This window comes from Orcinus orca, chromosome 1 (genome assembly GCF_937001465.1).
Source record: "Orcinus orca chromosome 1, mOrcOrc1.1, whole genome shotgun sequence".
In the NCBI taxonomy this organism is placed as follows: Eukaryota; Metazoa; Chordata; class Mammalia; order Artiodactyla; family Delphinidae; genus Orcinus; species Orcinus orca.
This window is the reverse complement of record NC_064559.1, coordinates 188,165,974-188,182,061: the sequence shown is the minus strand read 5'-3', so window position 1 is coordinate 188,182,061 and position 16,088 is coordinate 188,165,974. Positions and strand designations below refer to the sequence as shown.

Genomic DNA, 16,088 nt, shown 5'->3' with positions numbered 1-16,088 from the left:
TCCGGTCTTCATGTCTTCACCATCCGCTGCTAATAACGACATCAATCAGGTTGACCACGTTTCACACCATTACTCGCAGCTCAGCAGGAAGCAACATATTTCCCCCCTCACCCACCATCTTCCAGAAAGCAAAGAGCTTTCCAGAGGGGAAAAGAATGAAACCGATGTGTTTTCTGAGTACCTACTGTGTGCATGGCAGCTGCCTAAGCCCTTTTTCTAACTCTGAGAGGTAAGGAAGACTCTTTTTCTTTGACAGGGAAAGACATTGGGGTCCAGAGGAGCGAATGCATGTGTCCAAGGTCACACACAGCCAGGACAAGTACAATCATGGCAGTGATGTATTACACTGGCTCATGGTGCCAGGCACGTGCGTGATCCTACTGAAACAGTATCATTTTCGTTTTCAGATAAGGAGACTGAGGCCTGAAGCAGTGAAGAGACCTGTCTGAGGTCACGGGCTGCTTAAACGTGAGGAGCAGAGTGACATGGGGCGGAGAGGGTGGCTCTCTGCTCCGGCAAAAGAGCTCATGAATCTTGGTGCTGTCACTGACTAGCTTAGAGACCTCTCTGAGCCTCAGTTTCCTCATCAGAAAAAGGGGCTCATAAAAACATCTATCCCATTTTGCAGGATAAAAATAAGAAGGATAAAAACAGTAAAACAGCTAACGTTTATCGATCGCTGAACATGTACCAGGCAACTTTGCCAAGCACTTGACATATGTAAGCTCACTGGGTTTAATGAGGTTATGCATATAAACTGCTTAGCACAGAACTCCAGAAATGGGACCGATCATGGTGATGATGAAGAAATTGATGATGATTCCCTTGGGCAAATCTCCCTGGTTCATCCTTTTACTGGAAGAATAGAGTAGCCTGTAAGCTTTCAGGAAGGAGGTGGACCAGGAAAGAAGGGCAGGGTTTGGACAGGGGAGGGAAAAGGGAAACACATAAAAATTAGGGTGTGAATAGCATTAATAATGTTAAGATGATATGCCAAGTAGGGAGAAAGCAAGGCACCCAAGACGTTCTACAGAGTGGAACTAGACTGAGACACACAGAAACCTCCAGGCCAGTCCAGACATCCTCCCAGGGTCCCAGATGGGCAGAACTGGCAGGACCCCAGAGACACAGACCAATGGTTCTTCCCATTTTACAGATGGGGAAAAACCAAGGCTTGCAGTACGGAAAAGACTTGTCCAAGTTCACAGGATGTCAGTGGCAGAGGCAGGCTTGAATCCAGGCCTCCTGACTCCTAGCTCCATGCCCAACTACCTGCTGCTTCCCACAAAGGAAGACTGCAGGAGGGCATTTGGATATGTCTGGGTCACAATTCCAGGGAAGCATACCAGGGTATACATCATTAAGATAATAACAATCAAAAACTATAGTTTGTTGAATGCTCACTCTGTGCCTGGCACAGTGCTAAGCTCATCTGCATTAAGCTATATGCATTTCATCCTCACAACAACCCTAAGACTTGGGAACTGTTTCTATCATCTCTATTTAACAGATGACAAAACTGTGGCTCAGAGAGGTTAAGCAACTTGCTTAAGATCACACAGCTAGGAAGTGACAGAGCCAGGGCTCAAACCCACGTCTGTCCTGTCAAACTCCAGAGTCTTGTCTCCTTTACTTGTCCACCTGAACGGTCCAGCCCCCACCTCCTTCTCCCACCCTCCAGTGCACCCTCACATCCTACTCCCTCACCCAAAGCAAGTCTACCCCAACTACAGAACAGTGTTTAGAACTGGCCTGTTATCTTGTAATCATCAAGCCCCACAAAAGAAAGAAGAACGACGTAGTTCCTCTTCTAAAGTTTTCAGCTGAGCAGCATTTAACAGTCTCTTCCTTCTCTGCGCCTGTCCACTGGATGAGAAAACAGGCTCCCTTCTCCCTGGAATGATGTCAGGCTGGTGAATTCCAGCAGCCGGGAGCACATTACCAAAGCTGCCAGGCAGCGAAGGCTCCTGGGGGTTAGCGACAGCTGAAGGGACCCACTCTGCCATCGGACCAGACAGAGCAACAGACTCAAGAGACCAATTTTCAAGTCCCTCCTCAGAGCACCTCTCCAGGTTATGTCATGTAACCCTCACGAGCTGCCCAAAGGCACCCAGCCAGGATGTAGAAGGATCAGAATCCCACCCAGGTCTTGTCTAACTCCAGAGCCCCTTGTGCTGGTGAGCCCTCCAAGTGGAAGCGTGGCTTTAGCTGAGCTGGGGAGAGCTATGGAGGCACGTAAGTGAGAGGCAGGGATACTGTCTCGCCACCTTCATCTCTCTAGAGTAGGAAGCACCTCCCAAGGGACCCCTGAGTCACCAGAGCCAGAACTACTTCTACAGTTAAGAAGGCAACAGAGGATGCTGGTCAGCTGTCTGGCTTCACAGCCTGGCCCCTAACTGTAGAACTTTGGGCAAGCTACTTCATAGGGTTGTTAGGAGGATTAAATGAGTTAATACATGGAAAAGTGCTTACAGAGTACCTAGCACCTAGTAAGTGCTCCCCAAAGCTAACCACTGTTATTATCATCAACAGAGAATGACCGTGGGCCAAACTGTTAATAGTGCTTACCTTTGGGGTATGGGACTGGGCATAGAAGGAAACGTCTTTAACTTCTGCTCTGTTTGGTTATTTATTGATTTAATCATTTTATAATATGTGTGTGTTACTTTTCTAATTAAAAAAAAAGTCCTAGTTTAAAATTTTAAAATTAACACAGAAAAAAAAATTCCTCGGAAAATTTCAGCACTTCTTGGCATTTTATGTTCCTCAAAGGAGATAAAGAGGAACTGGGAGCCTGGAGTTGCCAAATAACTGATTCACTCATTTATTTTACAAATATTAATGGAGTGCCAGGCACTGTTCCAGCTGCTGCGGATTTAGGGGGAACAAGGAAGATAATCTCTGCCCTTCTGGAGTTTCCATTCTACCTGATCTTAATTAATACCCTGTGCCACACTCAAGGATGAGGAATTCACCGAGAGGCCGACCAAGATGGCCCAGCCCGGGGAAGTCACTTGCCCTGCAGCCCACAGCTGGGAGCAGGGCTACAATCTTCAGGGCCCAGCTGTTTCAACCGCTGCCCAAGAGGGCAGGTCTGTGGATGCAAGTTTGGGGCTGGGGTCCACAAGAGGAGAGAAAAAAGATGAACGAGGAGGCCTGTATAGCCACACTCAAAGCTTCATTCTGCATTACTGTACACACCTGTGGTGGAGGAAGGGCAATGGATGCAGGCAAAAGTGGAGACCCAGACCACGGAGTCAGGCAGTAGTGAGGCTCAGGTTCCCCCAACTCAGACTCAGACCTGAGTTCCGTCCATGGAGGTCCCCATGCACCTCTGCCCCCAAAGTCCCCAGTTGTTGGGCCTCAGCTCTAGGGTAGGCAGGAGATCCTGGCCTCTCCTTAAACACCTTCCCAAATTCACCTGCCAGAGTCTGAATTGAAGGGCAGAGCTGGTCCCCTTCGGCCCCCAAATTCACTCCACTGGCCTCCCTGAGACAAGAACCTGAGTTCCCTGGGCTGGGATTAGGTATAGTGTCCCCAGATGCTCCCATCCTCCCCAGGGCACCCAAGTATCCCAACCCTATCAGTGCCAGCCCAGGCAGAGGAGCCTGCCTCCCCCCCACCCCGACTCTGGTGGCAATGGTGACTGACAGAATGCCTGTGGCCTCAGCCAAAGCAGGGAGGGCGATCCCCACCTGGTTGGTCAGACTGGCCCAGGACCTGGTAGCTCCTTGTGACCCTCTCCAGGGAGGGGCTCTCCATTCCCAGGCCTGCCCAGTCAGGAGGATAGAGGGAGGCAGGAAGAGCACAAAGGAGTGAACGGTTCCTGGAGTCTATGGTCCCGACACACACAAATGAACATGGACCAGAAATGGTCAGAGATCTAGAGACATACCAAGGAGAAACCAGGAGAGAGACACACACAGGAGCAGAGACTTTGTGAGAAACACTGGGGCGGAGACCAGAGGCTGAGACCCACGCAAACGAGTGATCTAGAGGAAAACACACGGCAGTGACCTCAACGGATCCACACACCAGCCTCGGAAACACCCCCAAACCCCGGTGAGCCACAGTCCCACAGCGCATCTCCCCAACAGAAGGCCGCTCGTACAGTGCGGGCGAGACGCGCCGAGCCCCAGGCGCGGAGCGGGCCGGGGACTCGTGCACAGGACGCACTCGGGGACTGGGGAGCGCCGGGCGAGAAGCGCACACAAAGAGACAGCCGGGCCAGCCCGAGCAGGCTCCGCCCGTCCGCTTCGTGACTCCAGACCACCCCCCAACCCGGGCGCTCGCCCCAGACCCACACACAGAGATACACACCCCAACCGCACGCCCCGGGACCCCGCCCCGCCGCGCCCCACCCGGCCCGGCCGCCCGGGCGCGCGGCGCTCACCAGCTGCAGGCAGCAAAAGGCGACCAGCGTGCAGCGCCCGCTGCATTTGCCCATGGCTCTGGGGGCCGCGCGCGCCGTTCGCCGCGGCGCCCCTCTAGCTCGGCGGCCGCCGCCTCCTCCGCGCCGCGCGGGCTCCGCGTCCTCCCAGCTGGGCGCCCCGGGCGGCGGGGCCGGGCGCCTAGGGCCGGGCCCGGGAGCGCCGGGTCCTCAGGGCTGCGGCCGGCCGCTCGCGCTCGGAGTCCATGGTCAGTCCGCCCGCGCGCCGGCTCTGCCGCGCCTCCTTTGTCTGGCCGGCCGGCCGCCAGGCGCGCCTCCCGCCCCGGGGCGGCTGGCGGGGAGCGCGGAGCGGGGAGCGCAGGCACCGAGAGCGGCGCAGCGCAGAGCAGCACTGCCCAGCAGGGGCAGCCGCCCGGGCGCTCGGCGGCCGCGGCTTCCCGGCCCCACCACGTGGCTCCGCCGCCGAGAGGTAGGGAAGGAGGGAAAGAAGGGAGGGAAGAGGAGGGGAGGAGAGGGGTGGGGCGGGGCGGCAGAGCAAGCGGAGGGAGGGGAGAAGCGGGAGGGAAGCGCAGAGCAGAGGCGAGAGGCAGGAGTGAAGTGGCAAGAGTGCAGGCTTGGGGACTGATGGCCCTGGGTCAAACCCAGCTTCACTGCTCACTCGCTGTGTGACCTTGGGCAAATCACGTCACCTCTCTGGGCCTCCGTTTTCCTAACAAAATAGGAATAATAATGACTGCTTCAGTGTTGCCACAAAGATGAAATGCAGTTAGGTGAATAAAGCACTTAGCTCTGTGCCTGGCCTCCCGAGGGTGCTGGAGCATTCCTCTGTCCACCTTGTCTCTAGGGCCCGGCGGCTCCAACCTTGGCCCTCTATTTCCACTCCACTTCCCAGATCTGCTCCCCATCCCAGCTTCCCTCCTGAGTTCTTCCTTCCCTCTTTTCTTCTACTGGCATTTATTGAGCCCGACTGACCACATACACACCCCTGGGAGCCCTATGATCCAGAGATGAGCCCTGCAGCACTGTTCCAGAACCCACTGAGCTTCCCAGGCCAGGGAACAGGCAACCCCCAGGGGCATAAGCAGGAGATGACTGATGGCAGCGGTCTGCCCAGGGGGCTGAGGCCAGCCCCTCACCCAGGCTGCAGTGGGGAGGGAGTCAGGAAGGGCTTGCCAGTAGAAGACTGCCTTCTTCAAGGCGTCCCCTCCAAAAGCACTCAAGCTCTCAAACACATCCCCAGTCCACTGAATCATCCCAGCCCCACTCCTAACTTCTTATATAGGGATAGCATCACTCAGGTGGGAATCCCTGCGGCATCCTCCCCGCTCCTCTATCCCATCTGACCTGTCATTACATTCTGTGAACTTACCTTCCAGCTGTTATCTATGAAATACCTACTACCTACCAGGCTCTCCACTGGGGATTAAGGGGATGAACCAGTCCTGCACTCACTGAGAGAATAGTCTAGTGAGGAATTGTCATTAAAACCAGAAAACATGCAAATAAATAATGAAATATTCTGATGAGTACCTTAAAGGATAACAAAAAGTGAAAGAATAAGGGGGCCATAACTCAGGTCCGGAGACCAGGAAAGGCCTCCTTGAGGACATGGCATTGATACTGAGAAGACAGTAGGAGGGAAGGAGAGGCCAAGGCCTGGTGAACAGTGTTCTGGCAGAAGAAACAATGTTTCTTTTCTTTTCCTTCCTGTCAGCTCTCACGGGCCCTCTGAACTCAGAAAACAGTATGACACAGATTAAGACCCATGGTTCTGGAGCCAAGCAGCTTGGGTTCCAGTTCCAGCACTGCCACTTAGGCGCTGTTTACAGAGTAAGCACTCAAATGCATGACTTCTCCTAGGACTGGTGACATAATTTGTGTCCAGTGCATAATTTGTGTCCAGTGCATAATTTGTGGGGGCCAGTGCAAATGAAAACGCAAGACTCCTTAAGGCCCATTAGGAAGGAAGACACAGCAGACCATAAAACCAAGCACAGGGAGGACCCTGTGTGGCTGCAGAGGACACATGCCCCTGAAGCCAGTCGTGTTTTCTCCCTGGACTGTCAGAATGGTCTCTTCACTGGTCTCCCTCCTCCACCCACTTGTCAGCCGCCACTTTTATTTTATTTATTTTATTATTCGCCACTTAGTTGTGCTTTTTTTTTCTTCTTTGACTGCGTTGTGCGGCATGTGGGATCCTAGTTCCCCAACCAGGGATCAAACCCGTGCCCCCCGCATTTGAAGCTCTGAGTCTTAACCACTGGACCGCTGGGGAAGTCCCAACCACTTAGTATTTTAAAACACACAGAATATTCGTAGAGTTGAAATTATGGGGGGTGGGATGAATTGGGAGACTGGGATTGACATATATACACTACTATGTGTAAAATAGATAACTAATGAGAACCTGCTGTGTAGCACAGGGAACTCTACTCAGTGCTCTGTAGTAACCTAAGTGGGAAGGAAATCTAAAAAAGAGTGGCGATATATATACGTATAACTGATTCACTTTGCTGCACAGCAGAAACTAACACAACATTGTAAAGCAACTATACTCCAATAAAAATTAATTAAAAAATTTAAAAAAAAGAAATTATATGAGCTGAGGTTTTCACCTGGAATAATAAGCCGAGATAACAGTGGGAACTTTTCTCAGCCATGCTTGGCGAGTAACAGCTGTGTCCAACCAGGTTCCATGACTAGACAGGCCTCCAGGAGTCTGTGAAGTCCCTGAAATAATATGCAAATCTTCATCTGAGCAGATGTGTCATTTTCTGGGGAGAGGGTCCACAGGTTTCATCAGATTCTCCAAAGTATATTTTCCACAAAAGAATAAGAACCAGCCCCGCAAAGTCTCAGCCCAGATGTAACAGTTCTCTAGGAGATCCTGTTTAGGGCCTCTTCCACACAGAGCGTCTGCCAGTTCCCTCTGTGACACTAACAGTGCAATTCAGTAATAATAACCATCATGGCTCCCACTTATTGAGGGCTTACTCTGAGCCAGGTACTTGGCATACACTATCTCATTTCATCCTAAAAACAGTGGATTCCACTGGGGCTGTGACCTGCCTTTGCCAGGCTGTTGGCTGTACCACATCATTCCTGTGACGCCCTGTTCCAGCGCCAGGCTGACTCACTCTTAAGTTTGTCCTATGGGACCAGGGATGATGGCCTGACATCAGCAGAACTAGCCTCTGCCCCTGAGCCATTCTGTTTAGTCGAAGTCTTGCCCACACCACACACACACAGCATGCCATCTCTCGCTTCCATGATTTGCACGTGTAGGTCTGTCTAGAATGCATCTCCCATCCAAATTTTCAGCCTGGAGGCCTCCTATTCAAATTTCAGATCTCAGCTCACCTGTCACTTCCCCCACCCAACCCAGACCTTCCTTAACACTCTGTGACCTCAAGGAGGCACCCTCCTTTGGGATCACATGTGGTCTGTGTTATCTCCATGAGAGATTTTACTGGGATTTACTGTCCTTGTCTGATTTTGTTCCCCCAATAGACTGAGCTCTATGAAGACAGTGACTGTGTCATAAATTATCTCTATATCCCACAGGACTTGGATCACGTCAGGAGTCAACAAATACGTGGTGAATGAATGATCTTCCTGCCTTGGGCCCTAGCATACCTTGTGCTCTCTTTACCACGGGGAAGTCCAGGATGCTAAGGGGGAAGGCAATCTAACTATAGGAAGAGATAGAAACATCTTTGGCAAGAAATTGGGGATGTTAGGAGCTGAGGATGATGTCAGGAGGGGTAGTGTTGTGTTGTAGTAGTCAACACAAAAGATGACTAACCCTTGGACTAGGGAAAGAATGTGGGGGAAATGAAGCAGGATTTAGAAGTAAAGGACAGAGATGATTCAGAACATTCCCACGCTTCCTGAGTAAGAAGGCAGGATCATGGTCAGCCCTAGAGAGAGGCACATTGCGGAGCTGCTGAAGTGAGGACATTTCTGAGCTGTTAGGTCCTTCCCTTGCCCTAAACCAAGCCTAGTCACCATGTCTGAATCTTCCACCATTAGTCCCTCTCTGGGTTAAAACACTAAAAGCTTCTGAGAAAGTTCATTCATAAGATAGCAGAAATGTTAAACCTATTAATTTCTCCTTCCAAGTTAGAGGACTGAACGTGCTCCCTAATTATAGTTTGTGGGGTGTTTTCTGACACCAACCAATTCTCCAACACCAGCTGGTTGTCCAACAATTCAATTCAATTCAATGCGGACACTACCCAGAGTTGGCGCAGACCCACAGCTTAAAGGTTCAGTTCCACAAGACTGCCTCTCCTTCAGATGCTAGTTGCAAGTCTCCAGCCAGCCCTACTTTTGACCAACCAGCTATAAATCAGGGGTCCCCATGACCTCCTCCTCAGGTTGGATAATTTGTTTGTGAACAGCTCACAGAACCCAGGAAGGTAGATTACTTACATTTACTGGCTTATTATAAAGGAGACAAATGAATAGCCCGACAAAGAGGTCTGTAGGGTGAGGTCTGGAAGGGTCCTGGGCACTTCTGTCTCTGTGGAGTAGGGGTGCACAACCCTCCCATCTGGTTCACCTACCTGGAAGCTGCTCTGGATCTCATTGTTCTAGAGCTGTTAAAAAGCTTGGTCACCAGCTACCACCCCTCCTCCCTGGAGCTCAGTAGGAGGGGCTAAAAGGTTCATCTCTAATCACTTGGTCTTTCTGGTGACCAGTCCCATCCTGAGTCTGTTGAGGGGTCTCTTCCTAAGTCATCTCATTAGAATAAACTCAGGTGTGATCAAAAGGGACTCATGAATAACAAGAGACACACCTGTCACTGAGGACACTCCCAGAGTTTTAGGAGCTCTGTGCCAAGACTAGGGACAAAGACCTCATTATATCACAGTAGCTAACACCTCTTAAGCATTCTGTGCCAGGCACTGTTCTGAGCAACTTCTATGCATTAACACGTTAAATCTCACAGGAGCCCTCTGAGGTGGGTACTATTATCACCACCAGCAGTTTCTAGGACAGGGAACTGAGGCTCAGAGAGGTTAGATCATGTGCCTGGGGTCATACAACAAGGCAGTAGCAGAATCAGGATTTGAATACAGGCAGAACTACCTATACCATTCCTACTGCATTCCTTACGGTTTTTGAACTTTAATTTTTTTAGCAGCAAACGCTTCTCTTCAAAAGAAATCATATATTTCTAAAACTGAAAAAATGTTGGACCACTCTGGTTTTGTGGAGCAAGAGGACTGGGAACCTGCTGTCTCAGTCTGCCCCTGCATCCTGTGAAGATCAGCCCCTCAAGCCAAAGTCCCTCAGGAACAAAGTGAAAAAGCCACTGGCCTAGATGATCTGCAAAGTGCCTTTTCTGAAGAGGCGTGAGATAAAGAAAGGGAGAACCTGAATGTCAGAGAGGTTGAGTGAGTTCTGTAATGTCACACAGCACGTTAGGGCAGAGCTGGTTCTCAAGACCTCCGGGTAAGTTCCATTACTGTGTCAGGCACTGAGCTAGGAGCTTTGGAACCAAAGATGAAAAGGATAGGTGCCCCTGACAATCCTTGGGCTAAAAGCCTGAGGGTTAGCATACTGGCCAGCAGTGTGACATCGTCCACTGCTTGTTTCCCTAAACCCAGCAACTTCACCCATTTGCTTTTCCTCTCTGGGCCATGATGGCATCTGAGTTTGTGACTCTTGGGCCTGTGGGAGAGGCAGACATATAAACAGACAGTTATGAGTGATACACAGAAGGGCATAGTGCCTATGAGGTACAGAAACCAATTGGTGGAAAGAATGGCTAACTCTGCTTGGGAATAGGCAGTGATGGAAAACTTCAGAGAAAGGATGATGCCTGAAATACAGGCTGCCAGACAGAAAAAGAAGTGCAAGAAAAATTAAAAATAAATAAATAAAAGAAAAAGAAGTGCAGACACAGAAGTATTTAACAGCAAGCTGTGTTCAGGAGCTATGACCCCTTCTCTTTAATTTCTGCACATACTTTTTACTGCTTGTCACCTCCTTCCTGCCACCACCCCTGTCCAGCCAACTTCCTTCAAATCTTAAAAGGAAAACAATTTCTAAGAAAGAATGGTTGAGGGACTTCCCTGGTGGTCCAGTGGTAAAGAATCCTCCTTACAATGCAGGGACACGGGTTCGATCCCTGGACAGGGAACTAAGATCCCACATGCCATGGGGCAACCAAGCCCACACGCCACAACTACCGAGCTCGCGCGCCTCAACTAGAGACCCTGAGTGCCGCAAACTACAGAGCCCACGCACCCTGGAGCCTGCGCGCCACAACTAGAGAGAAAACTCACACGCCACTAGAGAGAAGCCCACGCGCTGCAACGAAAGATCCTGCATCCCTCAACAAAGATCCCACATGCCGCAATTAAGACCCGATGCAGCCAAAAATAAATAAAATAAATAAATAAATAAGAAATAAATCTTAAAAAAAATGATTGAGAATAAAGGAATAGGAAGAACAGGGTGTATGTGAATGGGCAGGGTCTAGGTCACGAAACCCTAAACAGCTCTGATGGCAGGCAGTAAAGCTGTAGAAAGTTGACTTTCCTTGTCTCGTTCCAGAATCCCTAGCACAGAATCTGCTGACAGCCAAGACGAATCTCCCTTTTCACTAGCCCTTAGCAGCTGCCTGAGCTTTCAGTTAAAGTCTGCCCTAAGGAGCTGGGGACTTTGAGAGATGGCAGGAGGCCTTCTCCAATCGGCCCCATACTTCGCTGGGCCTTTATTATGCTGCACTGGGCTTGCCCAAGGGCCAGCTGGGGATAGGAAGACAGATGGGGTCAGCTCAGGCCTGGCCACTCCAGCAGGTCCCAAATGCCCTGATAGGATTCTCAACCCCCTGCTGGCTCCCCACCCCGTTATCATTTTCCATAAGCCCTGACTGACCCAGACATCCTTTCACAGCCAACAATTCACTGAATCCTAAAATTACCATCTTAGAGTCTGAGGTAAATGGCATGTAAAATCATAGAACAATGGTGTTGGAAAAGACCACAGAGGTCCTCTAATTGAGTGGCTCCCAAATATTAGTGTGCAGACCACTTGCATCTGAATCAGGGCCCCACACCAGTTCAACTTCAGCAAAATCTCTGGAGGTGGGACCTGGTTACAGGTATTTAAAAAATACACTCCCCAGGGATTCTGCTGAGCAGCTCTAACCCTCTAAATCAATTATAACACAGGCATTCCTGTCTAATGGTCACCCAGCTTCTGCTTGTACATTCCAGAGAGGAGCATCTCTTGACCATTCTGTGTTTGGACAGCTCTGACTCAGCTGCTTTCTTTGTTGAGTGTTAAGTCTGTCTTCTTATAATCCACTTGTCTTGGCCTTGCACTTTGAGGCTTCCCAGAATAAGAGCATTTTCTCTTTTCCAAGGTAGTCTTTTGATGTTTGAAGATACTGATCTCATCTATCTCCCCTGGTTCCTACAACAGTTCCCTATAATGATTTTCTGGGAGGGTACCCAGAATCAAAAGCATCCTCAGGTGTGGTTGAGCTCCTGGGCAGAGTACTGAGAGAACTTTGCTGGCTTCCTTCCCATGGAACAAAGCCCAGAGCTGCCCCACCTGGCTTTTAGACTCTTTGCAATCTGGCTCCAACACTTTCCAAGGTTCCTACTCATCTGTCACTCCCCCAACATGCTGTTACCACCACCATGTGCTGTGTGTCATTTTTGATCGCACCAGGAGTTCTGGTGATCTGTGAAGTTGTCCACTATATCAGACTGTACTTACTCCCCTCCCAGATCCCTCTGCTCCCCAATTTCCAATCTTCCTTTAAGATTCACTTAAAGTGTCATTTCCTCAGTAAAACTTTTTCTAATTTCTCCTGAGGCACTTCCTCCTAGTTTGTAGGTATACCTCGGACAGTATGTATTAGATTGAATTTGAATTGCTTATTCATATCTGTTTCTAAAACAAGGACATAAGAAGACACAGAGCACAGATAAATAAGGTACATCTTCCTGGAGTGTCAGTTTTACTTGGTGCTCAGTCATTTAAAACATTTATTAATGTAAAACAAGCACAGCTATATTATGAAGCAGCATACAAAACCACATACATTTAAGTAGTCAATTTCACTGGGGAAGAAGGTATGGGGGAATGTTCTAGATTAAGAGACACTAGAGCGAATACCCCAAAGCATAAAACTTGAATCTAGATTGAAAAATTAGCTGTAAAAGACATTTTTAATACTGGGGAAATTTTAATATGACCATAAGGTGGTATTATGGAATTGCTGTTAATTTTCTTAGATGCGGTAATGGATTGTGGCTATGAAAGAGAATGTTCTTAGGAGATAGATACCTGCTGGAGTATTTAGGAATATTTGGGAGTAAGGAATTATGATGTCTGCATCTTACTTTCAATAGTCATTGAAGGTTGTACATATACAGTGTGTGTGTGAGAGAGACAGAGGAGAGATTATTGAATCTAGATGGAACATATACAGATATTCACTATGTTAATCTTTCAATTTTTATGTTTGAAAGTTTTCAGAAAGTTGAGAGGGGGAATCATACATTTTATAGATTCAAGGTGAGATTTCAAAGTTATTAATTTCAGGAGTCCCTCCTGCTCCAGTTCATTCTCCTCTGCCATTAAGGCACTTACGGGGAAAAGTTTGAGAAGCCCTGATTTTTGTTTCCCTCCCCACTATTCTGCCCTGTGAGCCTTCAAAGATGAGGCTATGGGCTTCCCTGGTGGCGCAATGGTTGAGAGTCCGCCTGCCAATGCAGGGGACGCGGGTTCGTGCCCCAGTCCGGGAAGATCCCATATGCCGTGGAGCGGCTAGGCCCGTGAGCCGTGGCCTCTGAGCCTGCGCGTCCGCAGCCTGTGCTCCGCAACGGGAGAGGCCACAACAGTGAGAGGCCCACGTACCACAAAAAAAATAGATAAGGCTATGACTCAGTCATTTCTGTATTCTCGGAGCACAGCACAGGGCCCACCACAGAGGCCTGTTGAATTAATGTTTCCTGAATGAGCAAAACCTCTAACTTAATATGCATGTGACCTTGGTTAAACAGTGTCTCTTTTCAGTTTCCCCTTCTGTAAAATGAGGTTGGACTAGATGACCTAAGTACCTGTAATGTCCTTTCTGGCTCTAGTATCTTTGGATGCTATACTTTGAAGGAAGATCAGAGGTCATTTTTCTGCACAAAGCCCCACAGTCAGTCAGGCAGAGATGACCACAGTAGATCAACCTCTGCTTCCTGGCCAAACTCCTAAGTTTCAGCTCAGCCATGGGCACTGGGAGACGTGTTCTTAAGTTCACACAGACCACATGTCAGAGCAGTGGTTTCCCTGAGATCCAAGGGGTGCCAGGAGAAGTCAACTTGGCTTTATGCTACCCTCCTGTCTATAGTTATAGCCATGGCTAACACTAGTGTCAACTTTAAACTGCACATTGCAATCAAAAAAGAAAGCTTTAAAAAATACTGATGTTTACCCTGGAGATTCTGATTTAATTGGATTGGGGTATGATCTAAGCATCTGGAGTTTTAAAGGCTCCTCAGGTGCTTCTAATGTGCATTCAAGGTTAAAAGTCACGAAGGCCTACACTGTGGTGATGGGGTAAGATCTCTAGCTGGGTTTTATGTCCTGGCTTTGCCACTTACTAGCTGGTTGATCTTAGATGTTACATCTCTTTGGACATGTTGCCCCAAATGTGACAAGTGAGATAAAGCATGTAAGCCAAAAAGAACAGTTAAATAGTAAAGGACAACTATCAGTGAATAAACAGGAGAAGCCTCTGTGGCTCTCCCAGGAAAGATTAAAACTTTGAGTCTATAGAGCAGTGGTTCTCAAACTTGCATCAGAATCACGTGGAGGACTTGTTACACTGGACTGCTGAACACTCTTTCCCCCAAAGTTTCTGATTCAGTAGGTCTCAGGCAGAGCTCTTGAGTTTGCATTTCTAGCATGTTCTCAGATGTTGATGCTGCTGCAGTTCCAGAGACCACACTTTGAGAATCACTGCTCTAGAGCAGAGTTTCTCAACAGCAACACTAGGGACATTTTGGAGCACCTACTTCTTTGAGCATCCCTGGCCTCTACTCACTAGATGTGCTAGCATCCCTCGAGTTGTGACCATTGAAAATGTCTCCAGACATTGTCAAATGTCCCTTAGGCAGCAAAATTGTGCAGAGTTGAGAACTACTGCTCTAGAGGATATAAATTAAAGAAGAATCTAAGAGTGTAGGTGAGTTGCAGAGGCAAGTGAGGAAAAGAAATTGAAACCTAGAAGAAAGGAGGAATTTGAGATAGCTCAGGGCTTGACGTGGAAAGGGTGGGCGCCCACTCAGGGGTTTTTCGAAGGATCATTATGTGTCTGATGTATAGAGCCAATTGACCAGAGGGCAGAGGGCAGGCTCAGAGGTCAGACTTGGCTGTTTTGGTTCCACAGGAATAGTAGCTGTCTTTTAAGTCTGGCCCCTCCTTCCGTCCTGGGACACAGCTGTCAAGCTCTAAAATCTCTTGGAAGAAATCCTGTCCTAACTCAAATGGCCTTCCCCTAAGGCTCAAATGCCTGCAGCCCCAAATTGTTCAGAGCTCTCTCTCTTACCTCTATTTCCCATCCACACCTTGAGATGTTAACAAGCAGCAGACTTCAGGTCTATCAGGAGAAACAAATTACTCTGTAGTTTTGCTGTGAAGAAGCAACTCTGTTAAGAGCCCTGACCTGTCCAAATCCACCTCCCTGACAGTTCAGCTCACAAAACTTAACCACCCAGTGAAAAAAAGATTTGGCTCTTTAAGTGCCAATGGTATTAAGTGCTAGAGACTGGAAGTCATAAAGGGAAATTAACTGAAAACCAGAGATGGCATTACTCATTCGGGAGCAATCTCTCTCTCCCAAAGTGAGAATACAATTTGCACCCTCTAGGGATGTTTTATACTCAAATCTTTATTCCCCAGGCTAGGGCCTCTATTCCCTACAAATTCTAAGTGGTGCTGCTATTTCCTGCTAATGGGTTTCTACCCAGCCTTCGAAGAAGGCACTTGGGAGGAGTGAAGAGGCTGAGGTTAGAGGAAAGCCCTTGCAGCCTCCAGGACCTTGGTTCTTCCCAATCATTGCCAACTTCTCTAGTGATTGGTAGGCTTTTAAAAGTGCAGCGTCAAAGTTCAAGCCTTGTTTTACCCAAAGCCAAGAAAGATGAGGGTGTGTGGAAGGGACTGGACTAATTGTGAGGTATGTAGCCCGGGTATTTATAAGGGATTAGGGAGTGAACTGTGATTGTGATAGAGGTGTGGAAAGTGGCTTGCAAACTATCTTTGGCCAAGTCTCTTCTGGTTAAAGGCATAACCATATCTATAATTATTGCTTAGGTCTGAAATCTGAGTCACCATTCCTTTTGAAGATCTCACTCTAGTTAGTAAAGGTTCTAAGCATTCCTGCAGTAAAGGAATGCTATTTCACTTTATTTAACCCAGTCTTTCCTGAACTTATGTGAGCATGGGATCTTTATGCCCAAAGTACCTAAGATACCTGGGAAACAGTGTTCTGTGGAATACACTTTAGGAAACCTCAACCTGTAAGATAAATTATAGTACAAGCTCTCCAGCACTTGGCTCCTACTTAATTTGGCCCCATCACTAACCATGCTGAAGTTCTTTTGGTTCATGAAAACACACCAAGCTTTCAAGCTTGTGCCTGCTGTTTGTTAGAATGCACAGGTTTTTTGCCTACTGG

The 16,088-nt window shown here is 48.6% G+C and overlaps 2 protein-coding genes across 4 annotated transcripts in view; both read right to left on the bottom strand.

The window, feature by feature from the left end:
* NKAIN1 (sodium/potassium transporting ATPase interacting 1) overlaps positions 1-6,264 on the bottom strand; it is a 49,351-nt gene extending 43,087 nt beyond the window's left edge. For all 3 annotated transcript variants that reach the window (XM_033422338.2, XM_049714276.1, XM_004266556.3), the window contains exon 1: positions 4,394-6,264. In XM_033422338.2, the coding sequence (XP_033278229.1) occupies positions 4,394-4,447 (54 nt within the window). In that variant the 5' untranslated portion in view covers positions 4,448-6,264. The remainder of the gene's footprint in view (positions 1-4,393) is intronic.
* An 810-nt stretch (positions 6,265-7,074) lies between these two features.
* The window catches only part of SNRNP40 (small nuclear ribonucleoprotein U5 subunit 40), a 45,783-nt gene continuing 36,769 nt past the window's right edge, over positions 7,075-16,088 (bottom strand). The window contains exon 9 of the mRNA XM_049713753.1: positions 7,075-7,120. Within this exon, the coding sequence (XP_049569710.1) occupies positions 7,090-7,120 (31 nt within the window). The 3' untranslated portion in view covers positions 7,075-7,089. The remainder of the gene's footprint in view (positions 7,121-16,088) is intronic.